We start from the raw sequence: 23,796 nt of genomic DNA on the forward strand, positions 1-23,796 counted from the left end.
TACCTCGACTTTTCTGCAGCAGCGTGATGTAGGGACTCTGTGTGGATGGGAGATGAATCTCTCCGTCGTCTTTGTGACCATGAAACACACCGTCACCGCCACTGCCGTTAGTCCCAGAATGATCACCCATCCGCTGCCCTCTGCTGCCCGCACGAGACATGGCGGGTTTGGTGTCGGGGGAGACGAGGGTGGTGGTCGCGGTCGTCATAGGGGTGTATTTCAGCGACGCTGTGGGCAGGTGAGTCCCGTCCAGAGAATCTGACGTTGATGACGTCCTCCTGGGCTGCCACGCATAGCTCTCCTCTGGCTTGGGCAGAGAGTCCTGGGAAGGACAGACACAGGTTTCACTCCAACACCCCTTTTGAGACCTCCACAAATCACAAATAATCAGGCTTGGGCAGAGAGTCCTGTGAAGGGCACAAATAATCAGGCTTGGGCAGAGAGTCCTGGGAAGGGCAGAAATAATCAGACTTGGGCAGAGAGTCCTGGGAAGGGCAGAAATAATCAGACTTGGGCAGAGAGTCCTGGGAAGGGCAGAAATAATCAGACTTGGGCAGAGAGTCCTGTGAAGGGCAGAAATAATCAGACTTGGGCAGAGAGTCCTGTGAAGGGCAGAAATAATCAGACTTGGGCAGAGAGTCCTGGGAAGGGCAGAAATAATCAGGTTTGCAGCAGAGAGTCCTGTGAAGGGCAGACACAAGTGAAACCGAGTGCACGAAGCTCAACAATCACCTTTGGAGGCAAGGCCAATCAAACAATTAGAGCTAAGTTCTTAGCCCTATAAAAAGTGCTATGGGTATGCAAAGGTTCCCAAGAGCATTACAAGGAGACAGCAGCCAGACCCCATCACAAACACAACTCTACAATTGACAGGTGTCTAACCAGCAGCCAGACCCCATCACAAACACAACTCTACAATTGACAGGTGTCTAGCCGGCAGCCAGACCCCATCACAAACACAACTCTACGATTGACAGGCGTCTAGCCGGCAGCCAGACCCCATCACAAACACAACTCTACAATTGACAGGTGTCTAACCAGCAGCCAGACCCCATCACAAACACAACTCTACGATTGACAGCTGTCTAACCAGCAGCCAGACCCCATCACAAACACAACTCTACGATTGACAGCTGTCTAACCAGCAGCCAGACCCCATCACAAACAGAACTCTACAATTGACAGGTGTCTAACCAGCAGCCAGACCCCATCACAAACAGAACTCTACAATTGACAGGTGTCTAACCAGCAGCCAGACCCCATCACAAACAGAACTCTACAATTGACAGGTGTCTAACCAGCAGCCAGACCCCATCACAAACACAACTCTACAATTGACAGGTGTCTAGTAGCGCCACATATGTCGTGACAACCAGGTGACAGTATACATAAAGTAAAGTAAACCAGCCTAAGGGTTAAGACCTCCAAAAATCCGAGAAAATCAGGTCTTAAAAAGGAGGGAGTCTTAAAACGCATGGGGGTAAATTTACCGACCTAATGAACCAAAAATCTGAGAAAACAGTTGATGAAATTTGTTATTAGACTTGTACTTAGGACTACTTGAAGTGCTGCTGACAGACAAGATGCTACGCTGTCGTATTGTTTGTTTGGACATTCTCTGGATGAACTTATTTCCACAGTTATTAACTAACCTGTGATGCTTTGCGCTCTGCAGGCTTTGCGTTGGTGTTGAGTCTGACAGGCCTGAACTCCTTCTTGGCTCCTCCCCCACTACCGCCGGGCTTCCACACGGCAGGGATGTTTTTCAGCGAAGATTCTGGCGGGCTGGACGCGTCAAACGACTTGCCCACCGGCTCGGATTTGACAGAGGAGGGACTCAACGCACCCACCCCAGGGGACCACACGCCTGGAAAAACACACACAGGACAAAATAATAATAACGAGGATATTTATATGGCGCAAATCCTAAAACATTTCTAAGCGCCTCACAAAAACATACATAAATAAATTATTGTTTGTTACAAAAGAATCGAAAAGCATTTTTATTTTTTAAACTAATTTACATAGAGAAATAGATTTACTTCCCACTGGCTGTCTTTCAAACGTTTTCTTACAAGGTTTTACTATTGAGCAGCACTCTGTTGGCTGAGGAATAAAAATAATATCAAACAAAAGTCATAATACCAAGGAAATTGCGAGCCTTTATTTTCTTTGACAAATACGATAAAATGATGTAGTACTTGTGTTTTCAAAAACTCTCTGGAGCTTAAAGGAGTCACTCACAGACAGCAAGGCAAGTATCGATTCCTTGCTTCATTTATGCATGCCAGTGAAAGCACTGTGTTTGTGTATCAGGAAATGATTTGCATTATTCAGCAGCTTGTCACCCTCCCTTGAGTCTCCAAGCTTAATTACAGCAACACCCGTCACAATAAACTTTCCTTCCCCTTCCTTTATCCCCCCCCCCCCCCCCCCCCACACACACCCACAAACAGTTGGTTATCGAGTTCTGCCAGAATTCTGCAGAGCAGTTATTTTAGCTGTGATCTCCAAGAGAGGGAGGCTGTAAACTTTCTACCCCACCTATGTTGACCAAGTTTTTTTTTAGCCGAGACCAGCTGTGCTGCAACAGGCCACTCAGAATTGTAGAAACTGTGTAGCAACTGTGTTGTTTCTGTGTATCAACACGCTGGAATGCAGGTGTTAGATAGACGTTACAGGAAGCACCTGAAGCTAATTGTCTGAGCGAATATATCCGTACCTGGTCAGATAGAGCCATATGAGTGGGTACGGATGTATCCGTACCTGGGAGATAATGAGTTAATTATTAAAGAAATAATTATGAACAAAGTAAACGGAAATAAATTATTGATTGGCTGGACCATTACCCTAATTGCCAAAATACAAGAAAATGTCTGAGTGAAGGTGAAAACTATTCCTGATATATCAAGCACACTGCATACATTATTCTGTTTGAATTCCATGCGTTCTTTATACATGACTTCAACCCCTTGGGTGTAACTGCATTGAATCCAGTAATTGCCAACCTCGTTTTGAAGATGTAAAGCTGGGGCTCTTCAATCCATTGACTTGATAGTCTGGCGGTTTCTCTGCGAAAGACAAACAACACGTCAATAAAAACTCATAAATCAGTCATCTAAGCCTGTTCACTTTGCAGAGATTGAAAATATCAATAGTCAGAGATTTTCCGCTGCTGACACCAAGAACATCAACTTGTTTCATTGTTCTGTTTTATAGATGACTCGATTTCTGTTGGTTATTTACTTGAAAGAACGAATGAAATCGTTGAAAATTTTTCACCTGGAATAACCAGCACTTTGTTGTATCTTGTTGATACGTAATTAACCAGCTCACCTTGTGTACCTACATACATGTGACAGAGCTTGTAACAATGAATACACGTGTTGCCATGTGCTGCTGTCACGGACATCTCTATGAATACTTTAATTCACTGGCTTTGCTGTCCAGCCACCGTGTAAGCTAAAGCAGATTATATACACAGAGCTTTGTATTGACAACACTGTGTCCTGCAACGACCTCTGACAACAGCCTGGCTAGGAATGAAAATTAATGATTGTGGAAGTTTTTTTTTCTTCTTCTGATAAAAAGCAACAGGCTGTAAAGACAGTTTGCTGTGATGAAGTCTATTCCAAGCTTAGGTCAAAATGTTCTCAAAGTTTCACATTTGATATGAAAACCCTGGTATAAGCTTGAAAATGAAAAAGGTTCTGTGTTTCTTCATTTTCCATTGGGAGTAGATCAAAAGAAATAGACATATAGACAGAGAGTTAGACAAACAGCCACAAACATCTTGCTTGCAAACACACACACACACACACACACACACACACACACACACACACACACACACACACACACACACAGAGAGAGAAAGTGAAGGGTTCTGATGGCACATTGGTAAAGCTCTGACACACACACACACATGTACACACAAATAAAGAGAGGTAGGCGTTACCATGACTTGAAGTGAAGGGTTCTGATGGCGCATGGGTAAAGCTGTCTGCTGCTCCTTCAACAACTGAAACACAAAGTCACCGCCATCACTCTACTGCAGCTTTTGCATTCATGCTGGCAGTCTTGTCATTTCTGAAAAGAATTATATCATCTTTTTCTCCTGCCTTTTCACGCTTGTGAAAGCACACATATGTTACTGTTTAAATTGTCCTGTCCAAATCATGCACAACTTCTACACAGAGAGATCCCAAGTTTTTCCTGGTATTACATAAACTGACAATGCATCAGATGTCAATGATAAAAGATACTTAATGCTAATTTATAGTTCGTGTGGTAACACAGTATTAACATTATTATAATATATCAATTCGTACAGCACAGAAATATTCTACTTGCAAGGAATAAAAATGAAGGGGGAAAAACCCTCTGTATGCAATAGTTTTATCAATAATTTATTACTGAATGGAAATTTTTACAGTAATTAAACAAGGAGAAATATGCAAGTGAAATACAGCCTTTATTACAGCTGAAAGTTTAAGCCCAGATATGAGATGAACCTATGTATGGAAATAAAAATAATCTGCAATTATCATATACAGCTGAAAGTTAGTCCTGGAATAAAATGAAACAAGTTATGTTTACAGATGAAAGAAATAGTGCGATGAGCAAAGAAGGAAATGGTCAGCCAGAAAGTCAAAGATGTTCACACTGATATAGTGACCACTGAAGCAAATCACTCTAAGCCAGGGAGAGATCACCACTGCAACCCACAGGCACATGAAATTGCCACATTTTACACTTTGCACAGTGTTTCATTTTTCAAAGCAAAAAAGCCACTTTTAAATGTTTTGTAATGTACATTCGAGTCATGAGTTTCATGTGCCTTACCACACAATCTAACAATAAAATGAGGGTCTAGGAAACGTTTTCATATCAGTCAGGTTGTAGAAGGAAGATCACACAATCTAAGGGAGCTTAAATGGGGTCTAATGTTACAAACAACACAGCGACATCCCCTGAAACAACAGCTTAATTATACCCACAAGCTGAAACAACTGGATTTTATTATGATGATAATGGTGTTGATGATTACAAAATTTAAAAACATCTGCGTGAGATTTGAAGCTTATAATTATATACAATTTGACTGTGAAATAAATGATGCATGGCTGAATAGAATGTTCACCCAAAAGACACATTTCAAAGTTATTACACAACCTGTTTATACAATGTATTTCAAATAATATACCTAAATTTAATGATTTATGCTATGATTTATCACATTCAACTTTCAATGAGGAAAACCTACATATTTACTCCAGATATATTCATAAAATGATAGAAGTTAAAGAAAAACAGCGAAACTTCCTCAGTATCATTCCCAGTGCCGGTTTTATTGTGAGCGAGTATAATTCAACATAGAGGTTATTTGTATCATCACATCAAACTCTTCTTGGGAGCGGCTGTTCTAAAGCTTATTATATTATGATTCACATATATATATTACAATGTATTCAGGTAACAGTAGAGCACAACAAAACAAACCACCCGTTGACAAACAATAAACTGGATTTAATCCGATACAACAAATAACAAAGCAGTAATTTCAAGGCAGTTCTACTGTGGGGTTTAAACGTGCAATGTGTCGCAAGTTAACAGCAAGAAAAGCTGTCCCTTTAATTCACTGAATCAGAAGAAGACAAACGAACAAAATCCAACATAGGTTAGAAGAAAACAAGCTACATCATGTGTTATCAATTCTGATATGTTACATTCGTTTTCTGGAGGCCCTCAAAAGGTAAAATGTGTTGCGCCAACGTATTTCCATTGTATTATATTTCCATTCCATTCCAACGTATTTCCAGAAAACCATGACGTGACTTTATAATATTATTATACAAGTTTATTACTTTTTTTGAATTCCTCTGCAACTTTAAATGCTAATTTTGTCAATTATGAAAAAATTATGGAACATGCAAGACAGGTCCTCACCATACAAAGACCCTGATGGAGCTATAGTCAGTCTTGTCGATGTCTTATGAACAATCAATTTTCACTTACAGAGCTTACCAACTCTGCTCATGAACAAGTCAGCAACACATCAACATGATGCTTTATTCTCCGCTCCATGCTTGAACTACTGTTAGTCACATCAGGTGCTGAGGTGGATAGCGCGGTTGTTAGTCAAGCACAAGCTAATTTTCCACAGCAATTTTTCATGCAGATCATCACAAAAGGCGGTTGTTTAAGTTTAACGCTGATTTTGACGGATCAAGTGAAACACGGCAAGCACGCTGCAGTTAGCACACCAAGGGGACAACACTCCATGCAGTCAAGCCACAGAGTAGTCTCCCTGTACAGTAGCTGTGGATGACCCTACCTCTCTTGCCCCACGGCTGTTCCATGGATTCGAACTCTGCGGGCGACCTGTTGGCCCGGTGGGACCTGCCACCATCTTCGTGCACCACGCGCACAGGAATCATCTTTGGTTCGGACCTCTTCTCTTTGGTCGTGGAATCAGTGTGCGAGGACCGGGTGTCGTCGCTACGAGCGATAATGGTGTCTCTAGAGTCCGAGCTGGACACCGCGTTCTCGTTGTCCGAGTGGCTGTCGTCACCGCTAGGGTGGGAGGGCTCCGTGTTGGTCCACAGGGGCTTGGAAAAGTCCTGAAACTTCTTCTCCCTCTCTAACTCGGGCAGGTCCAAGGGCCCACGACGCCCGGTGGATCTGAGCGGCTTGATGGTGGGCAGTGTGGAGTAGATGTGATAGTCAAAGTCATTGATTGGCTGGTCAGCGTCCACCGACAGCGGCTGTGACACGGGCACCGCTGACCCACCGCCCCCAGACGATGTTGCAGGAGGGGGCTGTTGTTGCTGCTGTTGGTGGTGGGGGTGTAGGCGTGGCGCCTGCTGCTGCTGTTGCGATGAGGAAGACGAAGACTTGGCAGGGAGAGTGGCGTAGGAGCCTACTGCGAAATTCCTCCCACCGTGCGAGGGCTCCTGGGGGGGCTGGCTCCACGGGGGGAAATGTGTCTGCTGGGGTTCGGGGGCCTGCTCGTGGGCCGCTCGCACGTGGTAGAAAGAGTCGGCGTTCTCGCTGTTCCTGCGAGGACGGTGCGGCTGGGGGCGAAAAGGGCGAGGGGCGGAGGTCTGCACGATGATGGGCACGTTGCGGCCCTCGTCCACGCTCAGACTGCGAGCGAAGGGACCCACGCCACCGGGCGACGACTGCGCTGAGTAGGCCTGCGGGGGCTCATAGGGCCGAGGAGCGTAGCCGCCCTGATTTACACTTATCTCTGCGTGACAAGACAGAATTAACGGTCAACTGGGAGCAAGACACACACGTCAAAACCAGCCTCAACAACCCAAACCATAGGCTGCAACACACACGGCAACACAACGTGGAGAAACTCCTCCTGTTAATCAGAACCGCTCAAACTGAACTCACTCAGCATTCACTGTCAGTAGAACTCAACGCCAATCCCAAACACAGGATGGCAAGCTCACCTGGATTTCAACATTCATTACCTGAATAATTTCAACGTTCATTACGTGAACAATTTCAACAATCGTTACCTGAACAATCAGTTTACCTGACACTCAAAATTGTATAGCCCGGACTAAACAGGTTCAAGTTAATGGCTCAATTTTGAGATTGAAGACTTTATTGCCTCTCGTTTACACATGGAAATGTGTTTTTTTCTTCACTGTTTTGGTTTCACTGTGAGAAATTTAGATTCAGTAATGAAGCAACAGTTGAAAAAGTCAACCTGACAAATTGGGAATAATAAAATAAAAATGGGGGATAATAATAGGGCCCCTGACTGTAAACACAACATGAATGATGGAATGCACACACAGCCATAACTGTCATTCTGTCAATATTGACCTAACCATTAACCAGACAGGAGTAACACAAAATCCTAGACTATCATAGAGCAGTGTGTTGCATAAAGATAGCCTGCACGCTGAAAACAGGGGCGACAACAAAGACTGGAAAAGACAAACAGCTAGCGGCAAAGTGATTGCAGGGCCGCGATGAGAGCGGGGGAGTATTGAGAAGGGAAGGGTGTTGCATGCTGGGGGCAGATCAATCAAGTCTTCACTTCACGGGGCAGCAAGCAATTGGGATCGCTTAGAGGCCGCTCTCGCTAATCTCATTGCATCGCTCGCACTAATCTCGCTGCTCCGCCTTGGCATTCAACACCTATACTTATCTCTTCCGCACACGCACAGCTCACTCTTTTGTTCCTCTTTCTATTGCTTAGGTCTCTCCACGTTCAATCCATTTCATCACTACTTCTGGCCTCCCTTTTAGCCTACTCTCCCCCCCCTCCCCCCACCTTATACATGTAGATTTTACATATGAAATTTGTTAAATTGCAAGCTAGACTCATGAGCTAGCTTCTGAAATCTTGAAATTGAAGCCAACCTCCATATGGTTAAACTCTGAATGTGGGTAAGGTGGAAGTGTGACTAACAAAGAACCCTGATGCTCTGATTCAGCCCCAGTCTCAGCACTGTGTCTGACCAAGTGATCATACAACCCTGGGTTACACTGCCATGCTGGTTTGGCCCCAGTCTGCACTGTGTCTGACCAAAGTGATCATACAACCCTGGGTTACACTGCCATGCTGGTTTGGCCCCAGTCTGCACTGTGTCTGACCAAATGATCATACAACCCTGGGTTACACTGCCATGCTGGTTTGGCCCCAGTCTGCAGTGTGTCTGACCAAGTGATCATACAACCCTGGGTTACACTGCCATGCTGGTTTGGCCCCAGTCTGCACTGTGTCTGACCAAAGTGATCATACAACCCTGGGTTACACTGCCATGCTGGTTTGGCCCCAGTCTGCACTGTGTCTGACCAAATGATCATACAACCCTGGGTTACACTGCCATGCTGGTTTGGCCCCAGTCTGCACTGTGTCTGACCAAGTGATCATACAACCCTGGGTTACACTGCCATGCTGGTTTGGCCCCAGTCTGCAGTGTGTCTGACCAAGTGATCATACAACCCTGGGTTACACTGCCATGCTGGTTTGGCCCCAGTCTGCAGTGTGTCTGACCAAGTGATCATACAACCCTGGGTTACACTGCCATGCTGGTTTGGCCCCAGTCTGCAGTGTGTCTGACCAAGTGATCATACAACCCTGGGTTACACTGCCATGCTGGTTTGGCCCCAGTCTGCACTGTGTCTGACCAAGTGATCATACAACCCTGGGTTACACTGCCATGCTGGTTTGGCCCCAGTCTGCACTGTGTCTGACCAAGTGATCATACAACCCTGGGTTACACTGCCATGCTGGTTTGGCCCCAGTCTGCACTGTGTCTGACCAAGTGATCATACAACCCTGGGTTACACTGCCATGCTGGTTTGGCCCCAGTCTGCACTGTGTCTGACCAAGTGATCATACAACCCTGGGTTACACTGCCATGCTGGTTTGGCCCCAGTCTGCACTGTGTCTGACCAAGTGATCATACAACCCTGGGTTACACTGCCATGCTGGTTTGGCCCCAGTCTGCACTGTGTCTGACCAAGTGATCATACAACCCTGGGTTACACTGCCATGCTGGTTTGGCCCCAGTCTGCACTGTGTCTGACCAAGTGATCATACAACCCTGGGTTACACTGCCATGCTGGTTTGGCCCCAGTCTGCACTGTGTCTGACCAAGTGATCATACAACCCTGGGTTACACTGCCATGCTGGTTTGGCCCCAGTCTGCACTGTGTCTGACCAAGTGATCATACAACCCTGGGTTACACTGCCATGCTGGTTTGGCCCCAGTCTGCACTGTGTCTGACCAAGTGATCATACAACCCTGGGTTACACTGCCATGCTGGTTTGGCCCCAGTCTGCACTGTGTCTGACCAAGTGATCATACAACCCTGGGTTACACTGCCATGCTGGTTTGGCCCCAGTCTGCACTGTGTCTGACCAAGTGATCATACAACCCTGGGTTACACTGCCATGCTGGTTTGGCCCCAGTCTGCACTGTGTCTGACCAAGTGATCATACAACCCTGGGTTACACTGCCATGCTGGTTTGGCCCCAGTCTGCAGTGTGTCTGACCAAGTGATCATACAACCCTGGGTTACACTGCCATGCTGGTTTGGCCCCAGTCTGCACTGTGTCTGACCAAGTGATCATACAACCCTGGGTTACACTGCCATGCTGGTTTGGCCCCAGTCTGCACTGTGTCTGACCAAGTGATCATACAACCCTGGGTTACACTGCCATGCTGGTTTGGCCCCAGTCTGCACTGTGTCTGACCAAGTGATCATACAACCCTGGGTTACACTGCCATGCTGGTTTGGCCCCAGTCTGCAGTGTGTCTGACCAAGTGATCATACAACCCTGGGTTACACTGCCATGCTGGTTTGGCCCCAGTCTGCACTGTGTCTGACCAAGTGATCATACAACCCTGGGTTACACTGCCATGCTGGTTTGGCCCCAGTCTGCAGTGTGTCTGACCAAGTGATCATACAACCCTGGGTTACACTGCCATGCTGGTTTGGCCCCAGTCTGCAGTGTGTCTGACCAAGTGATCATACAACCCTGGGTTACACTGCCATGCTGGTTTGGCCCCAGTCTGCACTGTGTCTGACCAAGTGATCATACAACCCTGGGTTACACTGCCATGCTGGTTTGGCCCCAGTCTGCACTGTGTCTGACCAAGTGATCATACAACCCTGGGTTACACTGCCATGCTGGTTTGGCCCCAGTCTGCAGTGTGTCTGACCAAGTGATCATACAACCCTGGGTTACACTGCCATGCTGGTTTGGCCCCAGTCTGCACTGTGTCTGACCAAGTGATCATACAACCCTGGGTTACACTGCCATGCTGGTTTGGCCCCAGTCTGCAGTGTGTCTGACCAAGTGATCATACAACCCTGGGTTACACTGCCATGCTGGTTTGGCCCCAGTCTGCACTGTGTCTGACCAAGTGATCATACAACCCTGGGTTACACTGCCATGCTGGTTTGGCCCCAGTCTGCACTGTGTCTGACCAAGTGATCATACAACCCTGGGTTACACTGCCATGCTGGTTTGGCCCCAGTCTGCACTGTGTCTGACCAAGTGATCATACAACCCTGGGTTACACTGCCATGCTGGTTTGGCCCCAGTCTGCACTGTGTCTGACCAAGTGATCATACAACCCTGGGTTACACTGCCATGCTGGTTTGGCCCCAGTCTGCACTGTGTCTGACCAAGTGATCATACAACCCTGGGTTACACTGCCATGCTGGTTTGGCCCCAGTCTCAGCACTGTGTCTGACCAAGTGATCATACAACCCTGGGTTACACTGCCATGCTGGTTTGGCCAGAAAGATAGCCAAGAAAGATCAAGTGCACAACAGCAATGTCTGTGGATAAACACAACCTCACCTTCAACCAAAATCACACTCTGAACATCACCTCCAACTGGAAAGTAAATAACCTGTATAACTTCCAGCGTTTTTTTTCTTCTCAATTCTTGCCCACTGGTGTGAAAAAATGACATTATCATCGTGAGTTGAAATATAAACCTTCAATATTATATTAATTTTGCATGTGCGGGTTACTGAATATTACACCCTTATATCTCATTTATTGGTGTTACATACTCTGGTGATACATTTGTGAAATCACCTCCCTACTTAAACTTGAGCATCACACATACTAACTATATGCCATTATGTATTGCATACACAGTTATGTTTTACGTGGCCTGTTGCATACACTGTTGAAAACAATCTTGAGGAACACTGTTTAAAACACTGTCCATGAAGGAGTAACGTAAATGTTTACAATGATATTCTCCGTAACGGATTTAGGCTGGACAATTCCTTGATATTTTCATTCTTTGTGACTCATCTGCTTTCCCCTATCTTACTTTACTCCTGCCTTATTTGACCATCTTAACTGTGGGATACATTTGCCAATATATCTTGGAATTAACTGGAGTCACTCCAGTATAACAGCTGCTATGAGTAACTTAACTGAACCAGACAGATATTAGTCGCTACGAACAGTACCAGACTTATATCAGAGCAAAATTTTACTATATTTGACCAAAACAGTACAGTATGTGTATAGGTTTGTATTATATGTCGTTATAACAGTTTAACAATATCTTATTGGTTTACATTATACATGTGGTTACAACATTATAACAGTAGTTTATGGGTTCGTAGTTTATATATGTGACTATAACAAATACTTATTGACTTTAGGTCATGTGTGACTATATCGATCAGCATTGAATTCTTGCTGAAATGACCTGGCGTAAAAATCCAGGGAAAATGACTCCAGGGCAGCATGCCGTGGTTACAAGGGGGGTCACTCTGCATGCACTGTCATGCCGCCATGCACAGTTATCTACCTTGCACGTCAGCTCCGAGCTGAGCCAGCTTTTCCTGCTGGCGCCGGAAGAGATTCATGCCCCGAGCATTAGCACCACCTTGAGGCGAGACGCTACCGCCGCCTACACCGGCGCCCCGCCCCCATGTGTGGTGGCTTTGGGACTGCGGGCTGGGTCTGGAACCCTGAGTCCCAAAGCCCGAAATGGGCTGGGTTTGGATCCCAAAGCCCGAAGCGGGCTGGGTTTGGTTTCCAAAGCCCGAAGCGGGCTGGGTTTGGAACAAGGCCAAGGGCTTAATGGAGTGCCGCTGTGGCTTTGGGGAAGCGGTGGGCATGGTTGGTCGTTTGGACCACATGTCGGGTGAAGTCACGCCTCGCTGCTCAAAGGGTCCTCGCTCGCTCCATCGCGACTCTGGGACAAGAGGGGGCCAAGCCAATGGGTTAATGATGATGATGAGTACACGGTATTAGATCTACACTGCTTCTTTGTCATTGGCAGCTCTGAAGTCATAAGTATGAATGATGATAGGTACACTGGATAAGATCTACACTGCTTCTTAGTCATTGGCAGCTGTGATAATAAGTACAGGTGATTAGATTTACACTGCTTACACTGATTAACAGCTCTGAGGTAATGAGTACAGTATATTAGATCTATACTTCCTTCAGCGGCTTCTGTGATTAACAGCTGTGATGACATGATTATATCGAATTAGAGCTAGGCGGCAGAACCCCCATTTTTTAACGACACCTCTTCCCCCCACCCCCCCCCCCCCCAACCCTCCAAGTCTTATTAAGATTTCTTCTTTTGGAGACCTTGGTTGTTGAGATGTGTTTTGTTATTTCTGTCAATTTACCACAATCTGTAAGACTCCCTTTCTTTTGAGATCTGAGTCAGATTGTTTTTTGACAGATTTTAAAATGAAGTTTCCACTGAACTGCTGATACAGCTTCCCTTTGATGAGCAGCTCTGATGCAATCATTTCCAGTGGATGACACAAGTAATGGCAGTATACATGTGTACACAAATGTGTTAAGTGCAAATGTTCATGAATGACACGCTGTGTGACTGTCGCATAGCACTGCAGCCAGCTAGCACCGTTAGACATAGTATATATTAATGATTAGACAGGTGCAGTTACTATGGCAGCTACTGACTTCTAGTCACTGCCTGTTATGTTTCATCATTAGCTTGACCGTTAATGTAAGTGATCATAACAAAAAGAAAGGTTGGATGTTACATGGGTGCAACTCTGCCGGCTACACGCCGGCAGCCGGTTTTTGGTTTCATCGGCTGCCGATGTTTTTGTTCCAGGAGAGGGTTTTTTGGCATTTTAAATACTAAAAAAAGCTTGGACCCCAACTTTTGCCGATTTTTGGAATTTTCCAGGTTGCACCCATGATGTTATGCTTGACCACTAGCTTGCTCTTAATATCTATTATCTATTATCTATTATCTTAAAGATATGAGGAATGTAACTAAACTTTTACAAACTGTAACTAAGGCAAACATAAAACAAAACCATAAATCACTTTCATTTGTAAATTCACCCTGAAATGCTCAAAACAAAAGGAAAAGGGAAGAAACACAAACAAAACAGAAAAAAGGTAATGCCTAATAAAGAAATCAGCTTTAAATTCATTCAATAAACTTCCATACCTTTAGCTGAGCAAGCCAAACAAAACATTACATTGTCGAGTATTACCTTTAGCTGAGCAAGCCAAACAAAACATTACATTGTCGAGTATTACCTTAACAAAATCAAGACCTTTAGCTGAGCAAGCCAAAAACATTACATTGTTGAGTATTACCTTAACAAAATCAAGACCATGAACCCCAAAGATTATCAAAGGAAACGTGACTGGCAATCATGATTGGCAATACATGTAATAATATAAAAATCTAATTTCCAGAGAAAAAGTAAAAGAACAATTTCACAAACTTGATGGATGAATAACTGAAAATTAGCATTAACAAAACACAACTTTTGAAAGTAGCCCCCCCTCCACCCCCTCCTCATAAAAACAAAACCAAAAGAAAGAAAACAAAACACACACTCTCAATCGACTTTTCCAAAATACTCTAAGTTCGATCAAGTAATTACAGGCAAGTGCGATCCTTCGTGCAGGGTTAGAGTTTGAAACAGCAGAGAAATGTTAATGTTTTGCCTATCACATGATTAAATCTACATGTAAGGCCTACCAGCCTGTTTACAACACAGGGCGTTTTTTTCCTTCTGGTAGGTTAGGATTACACCATTTTTGTGTTCTATGCATGCAAAAATTTCAGGATGGTGGAGTACCTAAATTTGAATCATCCAGGGAGTTCTGAGACTGATCAGACACAGATCCTGAAAGCAACAGCAAAAATCACAAAAAGTTAATAAGTTAGTCACACAATCAACCAATGAACATAATTTAAAAAGCAACAAAATCAACAAACAAAATATTATTTCAGTGAGTAAATAAAAACAAACAAACAAACAAAAAAACTCAGAGAATGAATAAAAGCATAAGACAGTGGATCGCTTGACTCACAAAAACCTTATTAAATTGAAGTTGGATTCTAAACACACTGTAACTGTAAGCCTGCGAAATCCTTCGGTCTGGCCTTTTGCAGTTACACACAGTTACAGAAGAAAGGAAATGATGCCACAAAATGTGACTTTCCATCAGCAAGTGATGAGGTGAAAGGAGTGGGTAGCCTTTGCACATGCTCTGTACGTACTGCAATATTCTTGACCGGGTGATGTCATCATATTCATTGACCTAGTCTCGACAAAATACCACGCAATACCATGGATGGACGGAGCTGTAACTTGTACATATCTCTCCAAACCTTTCACTATTTCACAGTTATTTGATCATGTCTCTTGTGCTTTTCCTCCCTTGGTTACGATTTCACTATTCATGTTATATAATCATAACGAAGTGATGCTAAACTCATTTTCAAAAATGTTAACAAAAAAATACAGCCTTGGAATTCAAAGAAAATCAGTTCTGTCGTGGCTTTGAACGGGAAGAGTGCGACACCTGATTAAAGAAGAGTAACGACAGCATGCAACACATGTACACTCTGGTCACCAGTCCAACAACACACCTGGGCTGATATGCATGAGAAAGTTACCAACTGGTTTAAGAGCCAGCCGCGGTGTTGGTTGGTTGAAAGTTACCAACCGGTCGGGAGCCAGCCGCAGTGTTGGATTGGTTGAAAGTTACCAACCGGTCGGGAGCCAGCCGCAGTGTTGGATTGGTTGAAAGTTACCAACCGGTCAGGAGCCAGCCGCGGTGTTGGTTGGTTGAAATTGAGAATGGTTGTTTTTTCAACGAATCAGACCCCGCGGTTTGTTCTTTCCCGTTTGGGTGGCACCCACTTTCGGTTCGTGCACCTTAGCCCTGGTGCCAGAGTAACAGGTAACAGGTAGCCAGGTACCAGGTAACACTAACAGGTTGCATGCTGCCTACCTGAGGCAGACCCTTTGCGATGAGAAGGCGAAGAAGAAGGTGGGCTAAGCTCGGGGATACTAATGGCACGTTTATACTTGGGTTTCTCAGCCTCCACACCTAGTGGACACAGCCACATACACAACACTGTCACAGGTAAACACACAAATCAAAGACATCAAAACAAATTAAAGAGGACATTAAAGAAATCAATGACATCAAAACAAATTAAAGAGGACATTAAAGAAATCAATGACATCAAAAAAAGGAAAAGAGAAAATGAAGACAACATCAAAGGCAAACTAAAATCCAATAGAAAAGAAAGTAATAATTACATAAGACAAAAAAAAAGCTACTGCTGCAAGTGAGAGGGTTTTTTTTCCAGGAAAAGGAAGTTAATATCTTAATTCTACCAAGGATGAAAACAAAAATGAGCAAAACCAAAATAAAAAAGAAAGTGAAGCAGGTATTTCATGAGTCATAAAAGAAAAGTGAGATCCTGCCAAACGTTGAATGTCTAAACGTACACACAATGCCTCCAGTCCAGAAACACACATAAAAATGCAGATAAGTACAACACAAAGCCACACTGTTATTCTCCCATGAAGAGCAAGTCTTTTGCACAATAGAAAACAACTACGATTACCCTTTGCAAAACCCAGTAAACACACTGTCACTCTTCAAAACGATGAAAAGCAAGCCACGATATGCACGAGCACACGGCGTCTGCAGCTTGCAGGCACAGCAAAACACATCAAAGGGGGAACTCTCTTGGGGTGGAAACGATTCAATGGGCAGCACTCCACGAGACCTCAAAGCTATCCCTTGGGGTGGGGGTGGGGGCAGTGAAAGGGCGAGGTAATGACCAGTTGTCCACACAGTAAGTGGACCAGAAGGGGTGGAACAGCCGGTGATGGGACATAACTGTGTTGGGTGTGTACGGGTTGTGAAAGATTGAATGCTCTTGCTTCTATTGGGTCAAACTTCCCCACGTGACAGTTTAAGCCAGTCTCTAGCGAGGCGTGTGTCTGAAACACGTGGACAAGGAGCACGCGTGGAAAGTTTGCCTCAATAAAAGTTATTTCCGGAGTTCGTCTATTCTGCCACTGCCATCCGTAATGGACAACCCCAGAATCGATGATCCCACAACAACATTAGTTTTGACGGCCAATTATTCATGTGTAATTCACGATTTCAAACGTTGGCTTACACCCATTTATGAGGGAGTTTTATGTGACAAAAATCAGAAGAAAAAACACACCCAAAAACCCACCAAAAAACCGGTTGGTTTTTCAGAACATTGTGACCAACCAGTGATCACTTAAGCATGTATTGCCCAAAAATGTATGGAATTCGAACAGCATCGTCCATTCAGGGGTGGAATTCGACCCCTTCAGGCTGTTGGGGGGCTAAGGATCCCGTGGCCGGGTGGGTTAAAGGGCTCCAACGGCCCCTAGCCCAATCTGTGATTTATCTCCCAACACAGGTCCCCGCCAATAGAGATTAATGAGTGCCAGAGGAGGGCTGATGAAAGCCGCCACGTGAGAGTCAGGGTCTGGGAGATCTACCTGTTCCTTTACCTGTTCCAAGGGTCAACAACCACCGCTGAAACTGTAACTCTACAACAACTTGCTAATACTTAGATTAACATTAATAAGCGTTCTTTGTGGGGAGATTCGATATCTTGTTTTTGGTTTCGAATTGTTGGTTTTACACGGCAAAGAGATGAACGCAACTTCACTGTCAGCAGGCATATAATCAGCTTGATTGGAACGATGAAGCATTTTGGAACATTTGCCAATCAGCCTGGGTCTTAGATACAAGCTAGCCTGCAGAAGGACTTCGGTTGTAAGCTACTCTCTCTGTATTGGGATAGATACAAGCTAGCCTGCAGAAGGACTTTGGTTGTAAGCTACTCTCTCTGTATTGGGATAGATACAAGCTGGCCTGCAGAAGGACTTTGGTTGTAAGCTACTCTCTCTGTATTGGGATAGATACAAGCTGGCCTGCAGAAGGACTTTGGTTCTAAGCTACTCTCTCTGTATTGGGATAGATACAAGCTAGCCTGCAGAAGGACTTTGGTTGTAAGCTACTCTCTCTGTATTGGGATAGATACAAGCTAGCCTGCAGAAGGACTTTGGTTGTAATCTACTCTCTCTGTATTGGGATAGATACAAGCTAGCCTGCAGAAGGACTTTGGTTGTAAGCTACTCTCTCTTTATTGGGATATTCTTTGGTTACTCCTGCTGCCCTCTGTGATTTTCTTTACGACAGTTTACCTCCGGGGTTTGGCTGACAATGGCCAATGCCGTGCGTGCCAATAGCAGACGTAAAAATCAAGGCAGACAGAGGCCAGCTAAAATTCCGTAGCGCACAGGCCAGAAAAGAGATATGATGACATGAGAAACAAACAAGGCAATGCCACCACAACTCAGGGATTATCACGTGCATGCGTTGTAACACACTGCGACTGCACACTGTGACAATGAGATGCAACGATGATGGAATGATTATAAATGCACACTGGTTTTTCACCACCACTAATCGTCTTCATGACACATTGACACTTCATTTGATACGACTCCAACTGACGGACCGACATCTCAAACTCGGACTTTTTCTTGCATGTGAAATTTCTTTCTCTTCCGACTATGATTACTAGTACAAATATACTACTTAAAAGGCACCTTACAGAACATAGCAGGAGACTTTTACTCTTTTGCTTCTCACTTATCAAAGTGTTTGTTAATATTCAAGACTAAGTAGAAACAATATTTTGTAGTCGCTACATATAAGGGCAGCCACAGCTTGTTATTATCGCCGTCAGCCAATTGGCGTGATGGCAGCAGTTTGGACAGGTTCCAGTTGAAGTCGTAACACGGCTATCGATAGCTACTTTTCGTAACCAAGTCAAATGAAGATTTGATCTTGCCCCAAATCCCTATCGGGTTCCTGACCATTACGGGCAGATTGCGGGGAGAACATACCGTGGCAGCGAACTGAGCGCGCGTACAGAAATGAAACGTTTCTTACTAGGAAGTTTGTCCCACAAAATATTCAACATCTACGCTAGTGGTGGAATACCTTTGCTACAATACCCATGTTGCGCTGCGCGTTGGAAATCCTTTTTGCCCCAGTTCATACGTTTTGGTCAATCAATAATACATACTTTACTAAAGCAATGGAAGCAACGCTGATTAGATAAGCCTGATCTGGGCTTTCTTCCACGCCAGTTTGCGCAAGACGGTGGCCGATAGAGCCCCTTAATCCTGAATCACAGACATATTAATATATTATCCCCTTTTGTCAACTGTGCAACGCTCTGCAAGAGGAGTGCACGTGAACATCGGTGACACCGAGCGGGTGATGGATAAGGGGTGGGCAGAAGTGTGGAAGGGGGGGGGGGGATTCCGTTCGGGTTTGACTAATACACTAACCGTTTCTGTATATTTACTTATATACCAAGTATAAATCTGACGTAGCGCTACCTGAGTTAGAATGAATATCGGTGGTAAGGCCACCGTTGTGGTTGTGGTGGTTCATGCTGATGGGTGAAGAGTTGGTGATGGTGGTGGTGGTGGTAGTGGTAGGAGTGATGGTGCTAGTGTTGTCAAACCAAACTTCAACATTCACTTCAGAGTTCAAATCCTGGCCTGAAAACAAGGTCAAAACAAAACTAGCTACGAGCACCACTCACTCACAATACCGAACGAAACTAGCTGCTTAAACCACTCACAAAACAAAACTAGCTACTCAATCCATTCACACACACACACCACAACTACTACCTGCTAACAAAACTGAGAACACACACGATTATTACCAAACTGATATTACAGAACACTTGAAGAACGTGGCATTGGAACCGATTCCACAACTTGACATGCTCTTGTTGCTCTTAGTTTTATTCATTCCATTTTATCGAGAAAATTATGGATCTGCTACAGAAAACCATCAGAAACGAATAATGTATGCCTTTGAAAACTCTCTCTCTCTCTTCCTCGCTCTCTCTCTTGCAGACAGACATGTAGACATACACAAACACACATGTGCGTGTGTGCGCGCACACAGACACACACACGCAAACACACAAACATCCCCCCCCCCACACACACACACATTCTTCGACAAGACGACTCATCTACTACCCACACCTCAAAGCATACATCGCAGTGCTTTTAGTTGTAAAGCTGTAATGGAGAAGCGGTGTCAGGGTAATAATAAAACCAAGCAGAGGTCATACTCCATGCTAGTGCAAGATTCAAGGTTAGTTCATACAGCCGATAAGGCAGACCGCCGCCATCTGATAAACTGCTTTCAAAAACATCTCCAGTGCTAAACGAAACACAGCAAGCACAATGTTAGTAGCGCAAGAAGCCACGCAATCCCAATCTACCCTACCACAAGGGCCCAACTACCCTAAACAAGGCTTACTGCATAGCCTATATGCTCAACTGATCGGGAGGTTTCGAACAGAACGGCTGTTGTACCTTGAAAACTGTGACCTCAACAAGCCCGGATCAAGCATTCATACATCTAGGTATGTCTTGGCCTCATTGGAAGAAAATCAACGATTTTGTTAAAACATTTTAATTTTGTGTGTGTTGTTGCTTTCAAGTCATCTTAAGTAATTCAATGAGGTAAACAAAAACTTGAGTCTTGAAACTTGAAAAGCGGTAGAACCGTCTTCTCCAATCAGGTCAAGTCGTCAATTTGTTCAAAGCTTGTTTAAGGTCACCGGACCGCCCTCAAGTTTGCTGTACAACAACCGTGCCGCTAGAAACCTCCATAACGGGCAAAGAACAGACCGACAGGTGACCACAGGGACGAAGTGTCAGAAGGGGGGCCACTGGGCCAAGCGGACGGCGTCGGGTACTGTGGTCCTGCCTGGGGCGGGTAGGGCTGCTGAGAACCGGGTGGACTGGCCTCTTGGAGGTTTCGGGGATTGGAACCCTGTGGGTATTGGTCTTGGGGACTCAAACCATGGAAAGACTCGCCTTGGACAGTGGAACCGTGAAAAGACTGAGGCTTGGGGCTAGAACCCTGGAAGGATTGGAAGTGCGGGTTGGAGCCCTGGACAGACTGAGGCGGGGAGCTGGGGCCATGAAAGGACTGGGGCTGGGGGTTCGAACCACGGAAAGCCTGGCCTTGTGAGTTGGAACTCTGGACAGACTGTGGCTGGGGGTTATAGCTCTGGTAAGGCTGTGCTTGTGAATGAGGACCCTGGACAGACTGTGGCTGGGGGTTATAGCTCTGGTAAGGCTGTGCTTGTGAATGAGGACCCTGGACAGACTGTGGGTGTGGGTTGGAACCCGGATAGAACTGCTGCTGTGTATTAGAGCCCTGGGAAGTATGGGGCTGTGCATTGGAATCCGGGAACGACTGGGACTGAGGTTGTGAACCCTGCCAGTGTTGGGGCTTGTATTCCTGGCAGGGAGAGCCTGCGGGTCTTTCGCCGGATTCTGGTTTGGGGGCGTAAGGGTGGAACTTGTGGGGCCCTTGGTGGGGATAGACTTTCCCTGTCAAGGGTTGGGGTTGTGGTTGCGGTTTGGAGTCGATGTGGAACGGGGCTGGGGCAGCCTGGTTGGCTTGGGGCTGGGAACCCTGGTAACGGCTGGTTGGGGCTCCCTGCTTAGACTGCGAGTAAGCACCGGGGTTGGGCTGGGAACCCTGCGTGTGTGGGTGGTAAGAACCCGGATAGGAGTGAGGGTGGGGGTTGGGTGGACGGGAAGCCATGGCGGTCTGTACTCTGGATGCTGGCTTGCCAACACCGCCACCGCCACCACCTGAAAGTCGCCACCTCAACAGTCAGTTTGCTCGTCAAACACACTTTGCACTGACCGGCCTGGGGGGGGGGTGTGTGTTTAATGGCCTCATTAGTACAATCACGCTAAGGAGCTTCCCATTGCTTGCCCAGCAGAGTCAGGGCTAGAGCAGAGGAGCCCGTAGCATTAGCTTTCGTAGCGATTACCGCAAGTTAAGCGTCAGCTTCAGATGAAACCGTACACCAGTTATAAGATATTTCATGAGCGTTACATCACATGCTGACACATTGAAGTTAAGCAAGCTTCAGTTAAGCTGTAAGAAAGAAAGATAATACACCAGAATATAGAGCGTTATTTGCAAGCGTAAAGTTCCCCTGCAGTTAACCATACAAGTAAAACATAGTTATAATGCAACGATACCATGACAAAACACCACACCAAAATGAGTCACAATTTCGATCAACGTTCCTTTTTCTTAAGACATTCCGGTAGTTAGACTCTATAACTTTAAGATGGAACGATGGATGGGTGGATGGATTGGTGAATGTCAAATGAATGAATATATATCAGTTTATGGGTGGAACAGATTCCTCATGGAGATTGGAAGTGAGCTTAGACGGTTCTAAAATATGACACGCCGTAAAAATATGAAGAGACATTTCTCAACTTTGTTGCAGATGCACTCAAACGATCTCCACGTTTAAAGTGCTAATCTGCCAAAAGTGCAAGACAGTGACCCATGGACATTAAAAGTGCATGTTCTAAGTTAGTCACTCGGAATGTTAAAGAACACCCAGCTGCATACAACGGCGCATAGAGCTACCAGTGCTGACATTAATAGTTAAATGACACAAAACTAAAAAACCGTTGTTTTAAAGCAAACTTGTGGTCTAAAGGTATTTTTTGTATCGCTGATTGAGCCAAATGCTCGACAACAACGTTCAACAAACACCAACACCTCATCCATTAGTAGTGTACAAAGAAGTTCAAAAAACCTCCACCGTGTACAAAGATAAAAGTAAAGTGAAGCAACCCGCGACCCGCTAGCACTAAAGTTAAAACACCGTTACTGACTACGACACTAGCTATAAATAGCGCATGATGAGGAGAGGCCACGTGACTATGACACTAGCTATAAATAGCGCATGATGAGTAGAGGGCACGTGAAGCAGGGTTAGTGTCAAGCCATGACCTAGTTACCTGTGTCTACTTTGTGCGGTCTGGGCGCTGTGCTAGCCGGGACAGCCCCATTTAAATGGACGTTGGGGCCTTTTTCTCCTCTGGAAAAAATGCATTTCAAAACATCAGCAACAACATTAACAACAACTACAACAATATATACAGGACCGAAAAGTATATTTCAGACATTTTCTCAGTAGCACTCCTTTTTTTCTGAGAAAACGTGAAACAACGGATTTTCTGCCAGTAGCTAACGTCACTGGGAAAACCGCAACTACTGCGAGGAAACAAACAAAGCCTTCGGCATAAAACAGAATATCAGTTTACACACACAGCACACAGCAATTCTCGGATCCATTTATCAACAGTCATTTCTAGTTGTGTAACACAGCTGTCCTGCTCTCAGCAGAATGCACCAGGGATTAATACGGTGGTACACAATTTATCAACAATGTGGAAACACACGACAGGTATTACTGTATGTGACCCTTCACCACGGAATGAGTCGCATGTCACCTTTGCATGATTTTCATATTTTTACATTTTTCTAAAGAGTGTTTTATGCTCTATCCAGTGGTGAAAACCGTTTTAGAAAAGAGCGAAAACTGTTTGAGTTATAAGCCTGTGACTAAGGTGACCCTCACACTGTTACCAGACACTCCCCGGACTTATATTAAGCCTAGCGCAGAACCGCGCGAAGTGACATGCGACTCATTTCGTGGTGGAGGGTCACATATGTGGAAAAGACCAGCACAGTAACAGAATGTCTCACGTTTCCAATAACTTGCCGTCACACAGAGGTACTAAAATATAGTTCAAAACATGTAGATGTTTTGTGTTTCTGAATTTTGCGGAGATAAAACCATGGAACAGAGAATGGGTGGAAGGTAGCAGAATATTTAGACTTCAACCAGAAAGAACAATACTGTGTACAAAGACGGGAACACACATATCTGTATGCAACAAAGGAAGCGGGCGAAAGGGTAGATGGTGGGTGTGTGTGTGTGTGAGTGTGTGTGTGTGTGCGGTGGCGGTGGTGTTTGTGTCGAGGGGGTGTAGTGGGCAAAATGGTGTCGAGTGCAAACAAGATGTGATCAATGCAAGTGG

At 45.0% G+C, this 23,796-nt stretch overlaps 1 protein-coding gene across 1 annotated transcript in view; it reads right to left on the minus strand.

Moving 5' to 3' along the window:
* LOC138960467 (uncharacterized) overlaps positions 1-23,796 on the minus strand; it is a 143,433-nt gene that overhangs the window by 41,230 nt on the left and 78,407 nt on the right. The window contains exons 3-13 of the mRNA XM_070332375.1: positions 22,711-22,790; positions 20,554-21,531; positions 15,767-15,865; positions 14,605-14,652; positions 12,324-12,713; positions 6,338-7,252; positions 3,959-4,021; positions 3,009-3,071; positions 1,653-1,867; positions 472-641; positions 4-368 (exon numbers count right to left, since the gene is read on the minus strand). Of these exons, the coding sequence (XP_070188476.1) occupies positions 4-368; positions 472-641; positions 1,653-1,867; positions 3,009-3,071; positions 3,959-4,021; positions 6,338-7,252; positions 12,324-12,713; positions 14,605-14,652; positions 15,767-15,865; positions 20,554-21,531; positions 22,711-22,790 (3,386 nt within the window). The remainder of the gene's footprint in view (positions 1-3; positions 369-471; positions 642-1,652; positions 1,868-3,008; positions 3,072-3,958; positions 4,022-6,337; positions 7,253-12,323; positions 12,714-14,604; positions 14,653-15,766; positions 15,866-20,553; positions 21,532-22,710; positions 22,791-23,796) is intronic.

This window comes from Littorina saxatilis, linkage group LG2 (genome assembly GCF_037325665.1).
Source record: "Littorina saxatilis isolate snail1 linkage group LG2, US_GU_Lsax_2.0, whole genome shotgun sequence".
Taxonomy (NCBI): domain Eukaryota; kingdom Metazoa; phylum Mollusca; class Gastropoda; order Littorinimorpha; family Littorinidae; genus Littorina; species Littorina saxatilis.